Source organism: Pterocles gutturalis, unplaced genomic scaffold (genome assembly GCF_000699245.1).
Source record: "Pterocles gutturalis isolate BGI_N339 unplaced genomic scaffold, ASM69924v1 scaffold18090, whole genome shotgun sequence".
Classification (NCBI taxonomy): Eukaryota; Metazoa; Chordata; class Aves; order Pterocliformes; family Pteroclidae; genus Pterocles; species Pterocles gutturalis.
The window spans coordinates 167-18,223 of NW_010146222.1; the positions used below are offsets into that span (position 1 = coordinate 167).

Here is an 18,057-nt window from a genome sequence, read left to right on the forward strand (position 1 = left end):
GATTGAACATAGCGGTTTAAAAAAAAAAATAAGGTGGTTCAGTATTATAAGGTTTGTAATTCTGCTGTGGGATGAGTACTGAGCTTTGATTCTAATAGCGCATTGAGTTGGTAGGTGTTCAATTGCTTGTTTTAGGCAAATACTTTGCTGAAGAAGCCTTATCTTTATTGCCTTCTACATACGGACCAAATATTGATAAAGGCTTAAAAGAACCCACAAAAAAGAGGAGGAAGCACAGGCTTTAAACTGTACTAGGTCACCAAGTAATTTGATTGTGGGGATGATGATAGTAGCTTGGATTCTATTCTCTGTATTTAGCTCTAGTCCTCTCGCTCTCTAAAAAAAAGGTGTTCTCTTTGTTTCAGGTGAGCAACTGAACCTGAAATTGTACTATCCTAATTCTTGAGTAATGTTGGCTTAAAAAAAAAAAACTGTAAAAATGAATATCAGGTAGATCCGTTCTTAAAATATCAAATGACTGTGTGATACCAAGTGGGCAGGCAAATCAAATCCTGAGGAAGAGTCTTTGGGAATTCAGCTGGGCATCACTCGTGGGAATGTATCTTGCAGTGCAATATGCAATGAAAGATTTTAAATCAGATGCACAGACTTCAGAATGAAAATTGAACCGTCAGTCTTAGCTCTGAATCTCTTGACTGAAAGGCTTCCTTCTTAAATCTTAATTGTACTATCACCAAAGCTCTGCATAAACTGCTTAGGCATTCAGTTCTTAGCAGGTTCAATTATAAGTCTTTTTAAGGCTATTTGTCATAATAAATATGTATTTTAATACATGTTTTTAGAGAGCATTTCTTAGCTCTTTGAGAGAGTCTGAGTGCAGTTTCTTTTTCTCCAGTCTCCATCATTTCCACAGTATGCTTTTAAAAGAAATTAACCTCTGGATTTGACTCTGATTAATGGCTTATTCTTAGAAAATGGCTGTAAATTATTGTAGTCACATGTTAGCATGTATCTCACAACACCTGTTGGTATATTGAGGGAATAAACATCAACACTTTGTTAAAACTGTAAGACTGAATACTAGTATTTTTCTTAACAGGAACCCTGGAGTCTGTGGAACACTGAAAAAGTCAAGTGGAATAAGCAGATGATTGTCAAACCTTTATTTTGAATTTGATCCAACAAAAAGGGAAACTGGTAGAAATGTCACCTGGGAAAGTTTTGCAACCTGTACCAAAAATGAAGGTGGATGAACTCTTTTTGTGCTGGTTAAGTCAGCCTGCAACTCAGCTGACACTAAAGGACTGCTTGAGAAGAATTAAGAATGAGGAGAAAATGCATATTGGTAATGGAGATTCAGCAAATGGTAAAAGTGAGAGGTTTGCTAATAAAAGTTCCAATTCCAAGCAATGCATATTAGGAGATACCAGATTGCCTTTGATGTCTCTCAGTCCTCCTCAACTTTCTACTACTCTTCCGTTGGCAACTCCAGCCAGCTCAAGGAACATTTCTAATGCTAGAGCAGCACGTCGATCCTCGGGAACCAGAGTAGTAAGTTTGTTTCCTACTTATTAGACCTATTTGTTGAAGCAGAAGTGAATTTTGTGTTTGTGGTGTTGGCAAATTATGCAAGTAATTAGTTTTGCCACAGGAGGCGTTGGAAGTGGAGTGAAGCCGCAGCACTGAACGTAAATGTCAATGTTTGTGTGTCGTCAGTGCTGATGGCTAGACGGCCTAAACTTCCAGAAGGCTGTCTTAGCTCCTTGCAGCTCTGTTGCTTCTTGTAATCCATAAATGCCTGACCCAAAAAATTGTTTTCTATTTCCAATAATTTTTCTGTCAAGAGCAATATTGCCCTTGTTCTTTAAAACTGTAGAGGGGAAGGCATCTTAAAAATGCCAAATACAGCTTGTTAGATTTGGTATATCTGCCCTCGTTTTGAACTGTAATTTCAAACAACATGCAATACTGATCTGTGTTGCAAGCATTTTACACGTTGTTTGCTTCAGTGGTTGCAGCATAGATAAAGTGAAAACAAAGGGTTCTTGCTTTCTGAAGTATTGCCTCTCCTATGGAATAAGGTTAGGGCTAATATCTGTATTCTTGCGTCTTATCTGTATTTCTTAACAGGCATGAACAAACTAGAAGTGGTAGAAAAGCTAGAAATAATAAAAAAGTAGTTTTCAATAATGTCCTTGTGTCCACTGGGCAGTGTCTAGTGTGGGGGAAGACCCATATTTAGAGTTGGAGAATGAAAGAGAAATAATTGTAAAAGCCAGAACTTGGACAGATAGCCATGACTAACCTGGTGTCATTTGTGAAATATGCTTCACACTTCATATTAAAAGAAAAATCTAGCATTCTGTCAGATGTGGTAGTTTACAAAGGCTGTTTAGTTTACTGAATAGATGACAGTTGCTGGATACCTCTTGTGTAATTAACTTACTTTTGCCAGAGGTAACCCAAACCAGGTGTTGATGGTTCAGATGCCATGCTTTCAATAACAGGCCCTTCCACTGCTAACTGCAATCTAATTGTGGATAACTGTGAGTCCCTGTGTTTGTTTGCAGTGTTATTTTTTGTAACATGCTGCCTTGACTGCAAATATTCCTTTGTGTAATGATACCAGGCACTGTTGTTAGTACAAGACTCAGATTTGGCTCCACTGCATATTAACAAAGTAATTGTTTTGGTACTGCATGGTACACTCAATGCTTCCTTTCTGAGAAAGTCTTGATTTGTAATAGACAATGCGCTCTATGCAAGAATGACAGCGCTGCCCTCAACTTGAGATTTTTTTTCTTTAAACTTGCAGTTCAGTTCAATCTAATTTGTAGCCCTTTTCATAAATTGTAAAAAACAAAACTGGATAGAAAATCATGTGGTGACTGACAAAACTAAGCATTGCATATATGATCTGCCTTATATCAAAGGATTTGTTAAGAGTAATGCAGAAGCATGCTGCTTCTGCTATAGGACTATAAATAAGTTTATATCATTTACTAATACAGGTAAGTTGTAAGTGGTCATCACTCCCATCACTCTGTGTACTTTGGTGTCTCACTCAATACACTGTCCAAACCTCCCGATGTCCTGGGGAAGCCTTCTCAAGTTGGTAAGGGTAGAAAGCTTAGAGCTGAGGATGTTTAAGAATATTGGTTACTTCTCTGTTATGGGTATTGAAGGTACCTTTTGACCCACAGGGGTAACGACGTGACTACTATTTTGCACTAAAACATTTAATCTGAAGTGTTGCCTTGCTTTCATAAATATTAATTTTCAAATCTAGCTTGACAACTTGGAGTCTCTACTTCTTAGTTTTAAGACATCACACTTCCAGTATAAACTTTGTCTAGATTGACTTTATAACTATAGGGACTGGTATTTTATGTGTAATTACTAGCCAGATGGCAGGCATGACAATTCATTTACTTTTTTTTCTTTATGTTCACACTGTTATATTTCCTGTTCTAGTGAAATGTAGAAAGTCAGCAGATACTCAGTTTACTCTTGTATCAGATAAAAGCAAACAAAGGGAGAGGTTCTGTTAAAAGCTACAGTTACTTAATGCACTTGGTCGCTAACTTGTGTGCTGTAATATCTCTTCATGTGTCTTGGCTGATTGCTTTAAGTAGATGACATAAAGAACTAGAAGAGATTGATGAAGAGTAACATTCTTAATTGGAATTGTTTGTATAATGCTGAGAGAGAACCTAGAGGGTTAGGTTGGTGTTTTTTTCCAATGAGTTATGCAGGAGTAAGTTTCCATGCAATAAGAAATGTATTTGTGTCTTTGTTATTATGCATTATATATACCACTGTTCCTTCTTGTACATCTGTAAACTGCTTGCTGCAGTGTCAAAAGTAATATATCTGGTTTTGTGCACTTAATCATGGTTCACAAATACAGCCACAATGGTTTTACCTACCTCATTTGAGTTTAAGTAAGTTTGAGGTCCTCATCTTGTTTCTATAAATGCAAGGAAATGTTTCAGATAGCTGCTTGAAACAGAAAGCTTGTACTTTCGGTCCAGTAATACAGATTCAAATTATAAATAGCAGTCCTAGAAAATGGTAAAAATTAATGTGCTTAACTCTGTGTGCCTGAGGGTGGTATTAGGAAAGGGCTTTTATGTCCAGCCATAAAGAGCTGGAGAATTATTTCTTTGACGACTATGTAAGTCAACATAGGCATCTTTTTATTAAACTCTCTCATACTGTATACGGGCATTCTCATAATGCAGTGTACAAGCTGTAAACTCATTTTGGCAGGATACATTTTCAGTATCACTGAGCTGAATCATTGTATTTGATTATGGGTAAGGTTGCTATATGCCTTTTCCTGTTTCTTAAAATGTTCTTGCAACTTTTTTGAAGGACACCAAACAATAAAGCCAATAACAAAAAACTGTCATCCTCAGGTACTTGTTACAAAAATGTGTTTTGCAAAATGGGAAGCATTCTTGGAAGACCAGTCTTGAAACTAATTGGATATTTAATCTTCCACACCTTGAACAAGTTGGTGTTCTGATGGGCACTGTAAAACAGCATTAAAAGTACTTTAGCTGGCAGCTATTGTATTCAAGGAGATCTTTTCTCTTTTTCAGAGGTTAGCTTGTAATTGAAATTTGAGGGTTATATTTTTATCCAAAATTCAGAAGTTGCCATGTGTTCTTGCTGAAACACTAATGTCTTGTCAGAGTAGAGTTTGCTGTCTTTCAAGATACTTGAAGCCCTCCGCTGATTAGCGAGTCCAGAGTACGTTCTCAAGATAATGAAGGAACCTGTGTGGTCTTTATCTTAAAGATGAACAAAAAACTGAGGTGCTTCAAACAGGAATTTGTTCATATGGCCAGGGCACTACTTAAAGCCAGGTTCTGGAAAAACCCTAATTCAGAATAAATTGTTGGTTTAATCCACATGCACATTTTGAAATCTAGACAGAACTCTACTATGAAAATGAATCTTATAGTGTGTTTTGGTGCAAGTGAAAACAAAACAGTGTTTAGGGATTTGGTGTGGTGTTTTTTTTTTTCCTTTATGGGAGGTGCTTCCCTTCATGGTGGTATTCACAGTAAGGTCGTGAATGCATCCAAACACTGTAATTGCAAAGTTCTGGTCATCTTTGTTATGCTCGCTAGCATTTAATATTCTGCAAGTAGGCTTGTGGTTTGTATATACTAAATGTATTAAAATAACAAAGTCAGAGGCATAGAAAAATCTCAACATTTAAGTCTTGAATATTGTATGAGTATATTGTTATAAAGAAAGGAAATTCTAGAACTGTAACTTTCAAACTTGAATAGCTGCTGCAGCTTTCTTCTAATCCTTATCACTACTGTACATGGATTTAACAGTGTTTCTGGCACTCTGTATTATCTTAAACATATGGAGTATACACAATTGTACACTGTTTATCACATTGTTAAAAATGCCAGGCCTCAAGGCCTAAAAGATGCCGCAGGCAAGATGCTTAATCCTAACCAGCTGGTGTGCAAGGCATCTGGGGAAACAATTCACAGAATTCCCTATGGGCATTTTGGGGGGTGGTGGTGCAGAGAGAATGTGATATGATCTGAAGTATTTCAAAGTTATTTTCCATTTCTCTGCAGGGTCAACCTTTGATATAAAGGTGCTTCTTGTATTGGTTTCTGTATATCCTTTGCTTCATAAGAATAGTGTTCCTGCTTGTTATCCTGTGACAATTATTAAAGCTCATTGTCTGGTATTTCTGTAATTTGTAATTTTTTTACTACTTTACTATATTGCTGCATAGTTTTTTTCATCACTACCATTCTTGCCAAGTTTTTGTTACCAGTTAGTTGATTCAAATGGAGTGGTACTACTAGAACCCATTTCAGTTTAAAGGGAGACTAGAACAAAACCGCTTACCGTTGGCTGAAGTTTGAGCATAGTAACACTTACAAGTTGCTTTTTGAAACAAATGAGTTCTGAGGATTTGAGTTAAAGGGTAGCCAGGCTTAGACCTGTGTCCTTTATACCAGTGGTGGACTATCTCCATGTCCTGCAGGTGTGCTGTAAGGTTTTTGGGGGACCACGTTCTACTAGCAAGGAGAGAAACTACGTTCATAAAACATCAGAAAAGTAAGAGGAGTTTGAGTGTTTGAATCCTGCCAGCTTTTCATTTAAGTAGTTATTAAGCTTTGATGTCAGCCTTGACATTTCAAGTGTCTAGTCTTGTATGTTGTCTGCATCTGAACAGCTACCTAGTATGCCTTAATACTAGAAGCAGTGTTAGCTGCTAAGTCTGGGTTGCATAAGGTGTATTAGCATTGCACTGCACACCAGACTGTGCTGTGCAGGACTGAGTGTGGTCTAGCACATACGCTCCCTAACTGTGTTATGCAAAGCTAGTGTTAACAGTGCCACGTCCCATCACTAAGTGGGGAGGATGGTGGACTTGGCTTCCAACTCAAGCCCGTGACTTAAAAGGCAGACTGTAAATAACCTGGTATCAAACTGATGTACTTTTATGATGATAACAGGGTAGTATGACAGATGTCAGCACAAATGTGTTCATAATAAAGGTCCTTCTATGGTGTTAACAAAGGAAGGACAGCCAGAAGTTCATATTAAGGTCTGGAAGAGTGCAGCTATAGGTGTTCCTAGAAAATCATCATTAGTTTCAAGTGTGGTGAAATAATAGTAGCCAGCATAAGCAGCACTGGTAGTATGTTGTGTTATTCTTCTTCAGCTTTGCTGTACTGAATAGCTTGGAATAGAAGAATCATTATCCTGATTACAGAACCAGCTATTCATTTTATGCATAAATGACAAACTAAAAGTTATTCACTGTTGTAGCTTTTTGGTAGTGCTCTTTATTCTGACTGCATCTTGTACCCTGGGATGTAAATGTTACACTTTTCTTAGCAGTGGTATTAATTCTGTTTACACATTGTGCTTTGTTAGAAGAAACAGTGATCTTTTGTTCTCTTTCAAAGTGGCAGTTGCACTTGAAAGAGAAGATATTTCTGTCCTACTGGAAACTCATAAATATTTCTTATATGCTGCATCCAGTCTTAAGAGGTTTGGCATTTCTAGTGCTGAAAAATTGATTTCAGAATTATAAGTGGCTTTTTTCAAATTTAAAATTCACCTGAATCTCGGCACAGGACAGATTCAAATACTTAAATGAAATTTATTAATCACAGGCACTCTTTTCTGTATGAGTAACTGTCACTTAAACAAAAAAAAAAGTTGATAGCTGTATGAGATCATTACTTCCAGTTGCTTCTCTCTGCCCTGTCTTTCAAAACATTTAATCTTAATTATAGCTTTACATCAGTCATTTAAACAGTTAATTCTTTTAACAGATGGTCAGTCTGGGAGGAAATTAGATATTGATGCAGAGGAAATATCTTTCTTTTTTTCATTCAAGGATGTTTGAGAACCTGTCTTATATTTTTTGAGAACCTCTACATATGCCCTACACTTATTCCGTCAGCAAGAAACAAACTTGAGGCCGAAAGTATGTATGGGCTTACTTTAGTACAAAACGATTAATGCAGTTCATCCAGTGAACTAGTTTGTCCACTGATAGACCTAGTCAATGACTGCATGGAATTTTTCAGCAAGCAATGTTATGAGAAAAATCTACAAAATACCAATGGTAATATTACGTGGCAGAGTCTTGCAAATTTAGAGGCTTCCACGCACAACTGTCTTGAAAAAAAATCAATGAACGTTAGGCAACTTAAGTAGTTGCGTTGATTCAAGAAGATACCAGTTAAGTGCTCCTGTTGTTTTCTGAGGTCCACCACAAATGGTTACTAAATTTAATGTGCTAACTGTGGCATAACATGTAAATAACTCCTTTATGTTGGGTTATATTAGTGTTGTGTTCTTGTCTTCAAGGTAACCAGATGGTACTAATGTCTTGATAGAAGATTAGTTTGTATTCTGCAAGCAACAGATACAGCTTTAAATGGGTCCATAGAAAACTAACCAGTGATCAAGAAATGTTTTAAAAGTGTGTTCTGGTACTTCATGTTAGATGTGCCCCTTTTGCATAGCAAAAATATATATATATATAAGCTAGAAACTGTAGAGCCACCCATGTACCATTTCTTCACCACAAGTACTTGCAGGGTTAATGGGCTCTCAAGGTGTTGGGATATGTGCTTAAATAACCTCGTGTACTGCTCAGTTTTGCTTCATATGGAAAAGCCTTACGTATTTGCTCTATGCACATCTTAGTAGAAACTGTCTGATTTCAGGCAACAAATGAGACAAGTTGGAAGATTACAGGGAGACTGTCACAGCATTTGTAGAACTCTATATGCAAGGAGAATGCAGGGAAAGATCTTATGAGTGTGTGACAAGGGAAACATTGCAAAATATCTATAAAATGGAGTCATGAATGTGCCCACCATGAACAAGGTTCAATTGGACCTTCATGATATTATCTTGACAAAACAAGGCTTGTAGAACTTATGAAATGGCTTGTCTTGATCTGGTTTTAGAATTCAGCAGAACCAGGAGAAGAGTTCTAAACAGTTTTATTCCTTTAGAAGCTAGTTTTGTATCGATAAACAGTTAATATCCCAGATTTTGTAAACATTTCTGCTAGATGTGATCATTACTGATACATCGTAAATATCTTAATCTTTGTGGCATACTTCATTGACTAAGAAATAAAGCAAACCATTTGAAATAAAGTAATGTTGAAAGCACTTAATGGGCTAGATTTGTCTTCTGGCTACTAGTAGTATTCATGAATAGTCATCATTTACAGCAAATACTTTTTATAAGTCTTTTGTTGTAACTGAAGATTTTAAACGAAAGATCATCAATTTTGTTGTCTTACTTCCCGTTAACACACTAAAGAATACTTCCTAAATTTTTGACTGCTTGTTGATTTATCAAGTAACAAATTTAAGATTAGTATTTTAGAAAAATCTTCCAGAATGTTTGAAAAAATTTACATCAGGACTTCACATCAAGACTTCGAGTGATGGAGAATGGAGGAAATTGCTAGTCAAGAGTACTGTTGCTGTTCCAGCAATGTATTTGTGGTGTTATATATCTGTAAGTTGTCTTCTGACTTTAGTCTTATTTCTTCATGTGTAATGGCTGTCTTTTACTTATCATACTGAAAGCTGAAGTTCACTTGGTTACCAATGACCAGCTGCTTTGCTCTGCCTTCTTTCTTTGCTTTGTTATATATCACTGTAGCCTGCTTGCAAGTTCAGAAGTGCATGACTTTTAATTTTGCTCTGTAGAAAACAGTATAGTTTCTGTTGCTTCTCCGTTTCCTGTATCAGCAATGATTTCATACTGATTCATGATCAACACTGTAGTGTTAGTTCAAGAGTAAGTCTCTGCAGGAGTTCTACCAGAAATCTCATTGTTGGTTGGTGAAGTACAATTTGCAATTTTGCTGACTCTCTTTTAGAGCAAGGTCTGTATAGTAAGCTTCCCCATTTGTTAGTTTTGCTTTAAGATCTTTGGGGAAGGAAATCTCAAGTGAAAGCACAAAATAAGCTGTCCTTGTAGCTGTTACTGACACAAAATTATTGTCTTGTGATTTCAGGGACTAAATTACATGTTGTGTTAGTCTGTGACGCTGGAATGAAAGTAGTGTTGGTACTTTCATATACCGATTGTTCTAGTTTTGGAAATATTGAAATTCTAAGATACAAACGTGTATTTGAAAGGATTAATTGAAAATTCAGTTCGTGTCAAAATGATTAAGTACTAAACAGCTGGTGCAATGTTTAAATAATTTGCTGGACAGTTATAAATTAAGGTGACAAAGGTAAATAATACCAATCCAGAAATTACTGAATATCCAAAATGGCCTGTGTGACTTTGAAAAGTTGCATGATGTATAACAGCAGACTCTGTTATAAAAACTGCTGTCTCCTGTAGGAAAATCTCAGTGACATTCTGAATCAGCCTATACTGATTTTTCATTTCAACTTATTCTGCTATTCAGAGGCTTACCTTGGTGAAATTATGAATGTACGTGTTGTGCACTGTAGCTTCCTCTGTGGATACTCTCTGTAGCATCATGGTTCATCTAAAATATAAAAAGCCAGCATCGTATTAGCACAAGTGTGACTTTAATTTGTATAATCCTTACTAGATATTTTGCTTGTGTCTTTCTCTGTTTAATAGCCACCTCAGCAGCACAAATTTGAGTGTACCTGGTTTTCATGATCAGATGAATAACATAATCTGAAGATCATGAATAGTAAATAGGTTCCATCTGTAGAGCACCATCCTATTTCCGTTAAAACTCTGTTTATGCCAAACAAAAATAAATAAAATGTAAACTGATTGTGTTTTCTGAAGATGGCAGAGGAGATGAGAATTTTTCTGTAAGGAATATAAACCATCCATTAACTGTCAGGCTTCAGTTTTATAGTCTCTATTGCTGATGCTTGCTGAAGTTAGTCTGCCAGATGCAGTTAGCAATCTAAAAAGGCCCATGCTATGTCTTTGGAGTCCAGGCAGTGTAATCATAGCAAGGTGACATGTATCTTATCTTGCTTATAATCTGATAACAGCCCATGGCGTGGTGTACATACATGGCATTCTTTTCGTAATGCGCAGAGAATCTGATCAGCCTGTCCTTCCTGGGCTACCAACATGACTGTATAACTCAGGTCTAAGCAGTGTCTTTTATTCACTGCCTCGCCTCCTAAAAATTCTGGATTCTCCCAGCAACTGTGGGAAGAACCTTCAGGCATTGCTCTGTCTAATCCAAGAGTACTGGAAAATTTACATAATCATTAGAGAAGGCATGCACATGCAAGACTTCCATGTTTTTTATTGTCTGCGTGCTCCATGGAGGAGGCATTGCATCCTCCAAAAGAAAAATATGCATCTAGATACAGATTCACAGGAACCTCTTTCCATAGCCAAAGGATCAGTTTCTCCCTGTGAAGGCAGATTTCTTAACTACACAGTGACAACATCTAGTGGTTCCTTGGTTTAGCACACCATACTCAAAACGCTATTAATATCTTTGAAGCAATCCGTTTGAGTGGCTGGTAGCTGGGTATGAGCCTAATAACTTGATTCCTTCTGTGATCTAGACATTGTAGGTTTCTTCTACCTTGGCTTTTGTCAGTGTACTGCTGAAAAGGGGTGACTCTCATCCAAAGGAGAGTTAGAGTTGTTATTCTGTTTAGCTCACAAGTGCATTGCCATCTTGTTCTCTAACCATACAGAACAGTTAGAAATGGGAAGTTACTAGCAAGAATCAAGTTAGATAAGTGTCTGAAGAACTGAGAAGACTGATTATTTCGGATCTCATAAATCCCTTTCTTTATCTATAAGTTTCAACCTTGTGCATCCCTATTTCAGGACAGAGTCAGGAGTTTTCAGAAATGAAAATAAAAGTCAATATTTGTGAATTCAATGCAGAAAAATCAGTATTAGTGGGTTGTCAATATATGTTAATATTCTTGATTGCTTAGGCAATTATATGGATAAAAAATAGAATTCTCTTTGCTGCTTCCTATTCATTCTTATATTTTCCCATTCTCTAGACATTTCCTGTTTTACAGTACCTGCTCTACTAAAATTCAAGGTCAGTAAGTCTTGCTACATACTGTAGTCTCCTGAGAAGGGAACGTTTTCTTTAACGCTCATAGTAATGTAAAATAACACCCTTGGACAACTGAGACTTCAGTCCATTGCTATAAAGAGGTTTTCCCCTGCAAGAGCCTTTTTGAGGATTTGAGAGGGAGTTTTAGGATTCTTTCCAAAGAGAAGCACTATCATTCTTTGTTCATTTATTTAGGCTGTGTGAACACTGGACTTTGCTATATATAGTGTTAAGCAGAAAGGTACTGCAAATGTTACCAGGCCTGCTTAAGTTTTATTTTCTCACTTTGTATGTCAAACTCAAATCTGATTGAGATGGACGTTGCCTTCTAATCTTGTCCCCTAGTTTTTACTCAACGCCTTGAGAATTGCTGTTACAACAATGATCCACAGGCTACCACTGTTCTGCAGTTTACAGATTTCCAGACTAGTGTAAATAATGCATCTACTCAATGAGCATTGTGTTGACTGAAGTGCGATGTTGTTTGCATCTACTATTATGCAACACATTTTGCAGAAATTGGGTTAGGTTTGTTAGAAGTTCAGTCTAACTGTGGAGCTTTGGTCTGAGTTGGGAACCAAATATCAATCAAATGTCTAATAATGGTGCAACTAATGGGGCATATCTAGTTCGAACATCTTTCAGCAGATCAGAGGCCAAGAATGGACTATCTGGTCTAGAAATAACTCTTGATAATAATAAATAATGGTGATAGTATAGTCACAATCTTTTGTGAAGACTGAGAAAAAAAATGAATGCAGCATTTCAGGGCTCTTTGTCTTGTTTGCTTGCTTTCCTAGTCTAGCAGAGAATTGTTGCTTTTGTTTGTCTGTCTTCTAGTATATTTATATAATTTCTTCTTTGTCTTTCCTGCCTCATAGTAGCTGTGTTTTATTTAGCATCATTAGCTGCTGACTAATTTTTAAATGTATCTTCCTGAAAAGGCTATAATGCCTTTTTTTCCACTTTAAACATCTGAAATATATCTTCATGCTGTTTCATCTTTTTTCTGTACTGATAAAGATGCTACCTTGCCTTAGTTATCTTCTCTTAACTGCTCTCTTCTGCCTCTCACTAATCGGTTACTTTTAGAAGGGGTTACTCTAGTTGCATAACCCTTTAGTTGACTGTTGTGGAGATATGAGAGTTCTCTTTCCACAGTTCACCCAGGAGCCACTCTAATTTCTGAAGTGTTTCAGGCTGATAGATTCTATTAAGTTGCACACTATTGCTATTGGACTTGCTCATTCACCCTTATTTAAACTGTCTCCAGAGGCCTAAAAGGCTTTCTGTCATCTCGGCTCACGTGTTCCTGGGTTGAAGACTGGACCCCAGCAACTTAGGGGTCTGTATGGCTAAATGCATCTTATTACATGTTAACTCATTTTCTTGGAAGCTTCCTGTAATGCTTGGATGCTTTCTTTTCCAAAAACTTGAGGTGAGTTCCCCATAATCTCTTAAGACTTTAAATCTACTGTCAGTATCTGCTTCTGCCAAGAAACTGCATTTTTGTAGGCAAATGCTTAAGTTTTTTTTAGTAATTCTTCAGGTTTCTACTTCTTCCACATTACCCAAAATATTAGTGATCCTTATCTTTGTGTCACTTGAATACTTTTATGTTAAAGCCACATAAATATTACACTGCTATTGTGTATGTTCAATCTCTGTTAAAGTGGTAAACTCTTTAGCCACCGTCCCTTGAGTCAGATCCATTCATAGTGTGTATCTTTAGCTTTGGAAGGAAGCTCTGAGCATGCATCTTCCCCTCTGTTTATCTAGCTAATAATAAGCTGCCAGCATACTTGAACAGCTTCATGGCTGGCATCCAGCCCTTCACCCAGGAAAGGATTTTGCCATAGCTTTCACTGGAGATAATTCAGATTTAGAATAAATGTAACACTACGCCTGAGCACTCCTAGTTCAATTGGAATGGAATCTGACTTTCCTCTTCCCCTGTGGCTAATTTATGGCTGAAAAGGTTAAAACAGGTCTTGGGGGGTTCTTGACCATGTTGCTTTATAAATGCTTCTATCTCCTTAAATGTGGCAATACAAAACCTGTTTCCATCCAGATGGTGAAAAGGAGGTGGTTAATAGCTGCCTGTGTACTTACCTATCACAATGTGTTACAACTAAATGCTCAGCTGCACGTAGAGCCTTCATATATTGCAACTTGCAGACTTTTGACAACTCTACTGCATGCAGCAGATAAATGACCACCAGGTTTGAAACCAGAGTAGTGACAATAGTGCTAAAACAGTATTAGGCTAACAATGGGGTTGACTTAATATCTACCTGAGGCAGTGAAGTAATATGCAAAAAATACAATGTTCAAAATACTGAATATAATATGCTGGTTAAGTGGTAATGCACTTTGAGCTCCATTTGAAGAAAAACAAAAAAGGGAGGGAAATATGTAACTCTTTCCAACATGGAATTCAGAACACTGATTTCTTGCTGAGGCTCCTTCAGCAGGTTTGGGTGAGCTGGAGCTCCAGTCTTTTAGCTTAGCTCTCTGTGTGGCAGTCATCTTAATGATGTACTACAGCCACCTCAAACAAGACTTAATGTAGTAGTGAATGGGAGTGCATCATCTGGTTAAAATGGTGAAAACAGAAAGCACTTTAGGTGAGAAGATACCTTTCCTTACTTTGAGGCCTGTTTTGCCTAACCTGAAATGCAGTCTGCCTTGCAATACAACCTCCCTGACCTTCCCTGAGCATCTTGGGTCTGGAATGAGTTTCTGTTGCCAGAGTAGGATTCTTCTCCTACTCTAACACCTCAGTCCTTCATCTCAAGTTCCAGGCATGCTGCTGTTTTGTGCTGTGTGCCCAGCTCCCTGCTGGCTTCCCTGTGGCCCAAGGGTTACCACAGGTTAGTTGATTCAATCTTCCTAAAAGACAGTGAGTGACAGCCAGGTTTGCTCAGTGCAGTTTGATAGTCTGGTCATGCCAACCACAACATGTCTGACTCTTGCCTTGTCAATTCCTTTCTTGTTCTCCCATTTCCGAAAGAAATAAATATCTTCATAACGAGTTGCAATAAAGAAGCAGGTGGGGAAAACTGGACGCTAAATTTAAAAACAAAAAACCAGTCTTTTTGTCATAATTTACTTTCTAATAGTGTGTGATAAACTAAAAAGGATCCACTTAAGACATGTTTCACATATGTTTCACTAGTACTTTTTTCATAGTTTCCTTTTCTTAATCTTACAAGTATATTTACTGTAGGGTTTTAATATATTGTTACATGACAGCATGGCTATGAATGGATTAATAGGGCTAAGGATTATCGATAACATGGTGTGGGGGTAAAATAATGCAGCCCAGCAAGATAAATCTTGAACTTAGTGGTGAAAGAGTTGTACACAGCCCAAGAAGCACTAAAACATCTTTGGTAATCAAGAAAGTGGCCTTATTTAAAGCATGAGGGATGAAAGCAGAGTAAGACTGGCCAGGTCTTCCCTTTTATGCTGTTAGTAACTAAACTTGTGCATAACAAGGTACAGATAATAAATGAGCAACATACCAACATCTTAGAGAATTTGGGGGTGCTAAGAGCATTCACAGCTTGAACTGGAATTGCAAAAGTTGCCATATCCATAGCTGTAATGGTGATATTTGAAAAAAGCTTCATCAAAATACTAGTATTTCCTAAAGATTGCTGTGGTAAGAGTATACCTATTTAAGAAGTTAAAACTTCACCAGTTATCAATTAATGTACCTAAAATCATAAAGGAGGAAGGCCAGAAGGTCACCTTCATTTCCACTAAAATTTATCAGAGTTTGGTTTCTGGGAAGAAGATTGTTGTGTACTAAAACATGGTCTCTCCCCTGTAAAATGTATTTGAGATTCACTAAACTGAAAATAGAGTGGTAGCTAACTCTAACTTTAGTGCTACTGAAATATGACGGGTATGCAATCTAGTATGTGGATGTTAATGTTTAGAAAACTCCTGTTTAAGAAAAAAAAAAACAACTTTTTTCAGATTTTGTTACATTATTCATATTTCTAATGTAGCTTTTCTGTAAAACATTTAAAGCAGCATTTAGTGGTGGTAACATTTGCCTCATTTCTGCTACTGCTTTCTGCCTTACTTGTATGATTAGATTCTTGTGATGCAGTACCTTAGATCCAGATGAATGCAAAAAGATCTATTTCAGAAACTGAGCCACTCTGAAAGTCTGTCTGCAGCTTTTTCTGTCATTGCCTCTGTTTTCCCAGTGTAACAGGGTTCCTGCTAAAGGACTGAAGAGTTAAAAAGGAATCTAATTGCTGTGTAATAAGCCTTATCCTTCGGTGGGGTACTTCATTGAAGCTAGACAGTGAGTGTTTTGTGACAGAAGGAAAAGCTGAGGGGGATGGGAGGAGGAGGAAGCTACAAAATGACCACGGCTGGCCTCTCTGCATTCCTGTAAGGCTTGCTTTTTTAAAATTGGAAGCTGCTTTATAGATGCTCCTCCAAACAGGTTTGTTTTTTTCCATACTGTCCCATTTAGACTTTGGAATGCATGTACGAAAGGGCAGGCTCCCAAAGTGACTTTCCAATCTGTTTTTGCGATTGCAGCCAAGTTCCCTTTAATGTATGGAGCAGGCGAAGTTGAGCTGAGTCTCTTATAATATCACAGAACTCGGGCGCAGCTGCTGCTTCAAGTGGCACTGTGTGATAATACAACAGCTCTGCTATTTACTGGAACTCAAGTGCCTGGAGGGGCACACAGACGCGTTATATGAAATCCGAAAGCATGAGGATAAAGGAGATTTCTTTGCGGCAAGATCCTGACCTAAGAAAGGAGCTGGCATTGCTAGCTCGAGGATGCGATTTTGTTTTACCTTCTAGATTCAAGAAGAGACTCAAAGCTTTTCAGCAGGTCCAGGTTTGTCTTTCAGTTCTTATGCAATTAAGTTACTGTTGTCACTTGTACCTTCACAACCACGCAAATTGCAGGAAATACTTGCGACTTCTTCCTCAGCTAGGAAGATTTTGATACTGTTCCATATAATGATTTTTCTGTGTTTTAGAAGACTATAGGTAGTTTTCTGCAAACAAAAAGAGTTTACTGAAGCATGTAGCATAGATAAACTACGATGTTTGCACAGAGGCATACGCAGTGGAAAGTTGGTGTGCTTAATACTGTCAGACTTTTAAAGACTCTTTTCCTTAATCTGCCTAATCATAATCTGCATGTATTTCCCCAGGGCTTTTAGTTTACCTTTTACTGAAACTGGGTATATAAAATACACTGAAATAGGCTGTAACTTTACTAATGCAAAAATAATATGTTAAAAGGTGCTTTCATACTTACCTGATGATCCTGAATTCCTTTAGATTATTTTGGTCGTTGTATTTGGATAAGAGATCAGTTGTCGCTACATGGTTCGCACATGTGCCTCTTCACTGTTTTGCAGCAGTGAGTTAAATCCACCATTTTAAAGTGAGCTCATAATTGAGAATAGAAGCATTTGAAACTTAATTAGTAGGAAAACTACTTGCAGAGTCAATGTTCAAAGATATCTTTTGGGAGGGAGAAAAAGTGTACAACTGTTTTGTTGGAGAAACTGGAAGTTTGTATTTCCTTGAACATGCTTAACTTTAAGGCTTTTGGTGGCATGTGAAAGCATGCACTTTGTCCTTATCTCACCCTCACTTCGAATTCATGTACTAAAGGTATATCAGTGATGGTATGTGTGAGGTTTTTTTTTTACCCTTTTTAATTAAGGAATGTTTAGCAGTTGAATAAAGATGTAACTTAGTATTTCTGGCTTTTAAAATAATTCTAAATATAGCCTGCTACTTAATTTTGAATTCAGTGAATTAGTGTCCCTTTCAGGTGGCCTTCAAGTGAGGGCCATAGAGCCCTGTTACCCTAAAAATGTGTTACCCTTCTGTCTTCTATATTATTATTTCAAATTTATTTCAGCTGAGCTATATAAGCAATGTTTATTCCTTTGTGCAAAGTAGAATGCAAGTGCTGACCCTGCTGTTTTATGCCATTCAGCATAAACTTGTGAATGAAAGGATTTTACAACTTTAATCTTTTGTGCTGAACTGGAGGCAGAGAGGGAAACGTTGACTAGAGACAGCAGGAAAATAAAATACTAGCTTAATGACCTAAAAGTAGCACTATGGGTTTAATATTTAGGCACTTCAGAACCATGAGGCAAGGTTGGGCTAGTCATGGCATCCTGTTGTAAACAAACAGGCTGTTACCTTGTTTGCTGCTACTTAACTTGATCTGCCTTTCATTGGATGATAGTTGAATCATTTGCACTTTTACAGTGCTTTTTTATGTTGAGCTAGGAAACATTTCAATGTAATACGGTAACACATCTCTACAAGCAACTAAGTACTTTAGAAAACAGCTTCTCTGATCTGCAGGGTTTTTGCTGTTTTAGCATGCTTCTGGCTATAAACTTACAATGCAGACAACGAATAAATATTTTTCATTTTAACCAGACTTGCACTTCTTTGGTAAATGACAATTGTAGAATAATGTATGTTAAACCACAAATTATATT

The 18,057-nt window shown here is 37.2% G+C and overlaps 1 protein-coding gene across 1 annotated transcript in view; it reads left to right on the forward strand.

Annotated features, from left to right (window-relative positions):
- The first annotated feature begins 1,164 nt into the window (after positions 1-1,164).
- Positions 1,165-18,057, forward strand: part of PPP2R3B (protein phosphatase 2, regulatory subunit B'', beta) — a 51,496-nt gene continuing 34,603 nt past the window's right edge. Inside the window, exon 1 of the mRNA XM_010085665.1 lies at positions 1,165-1,512. Within this exon, the coding sequence (XP_010083967.1) occupies positions 1,165-1,512 (348 nt within the window). The remainder of the gene's footprint in view (positions 1,513-18,057) is intronic.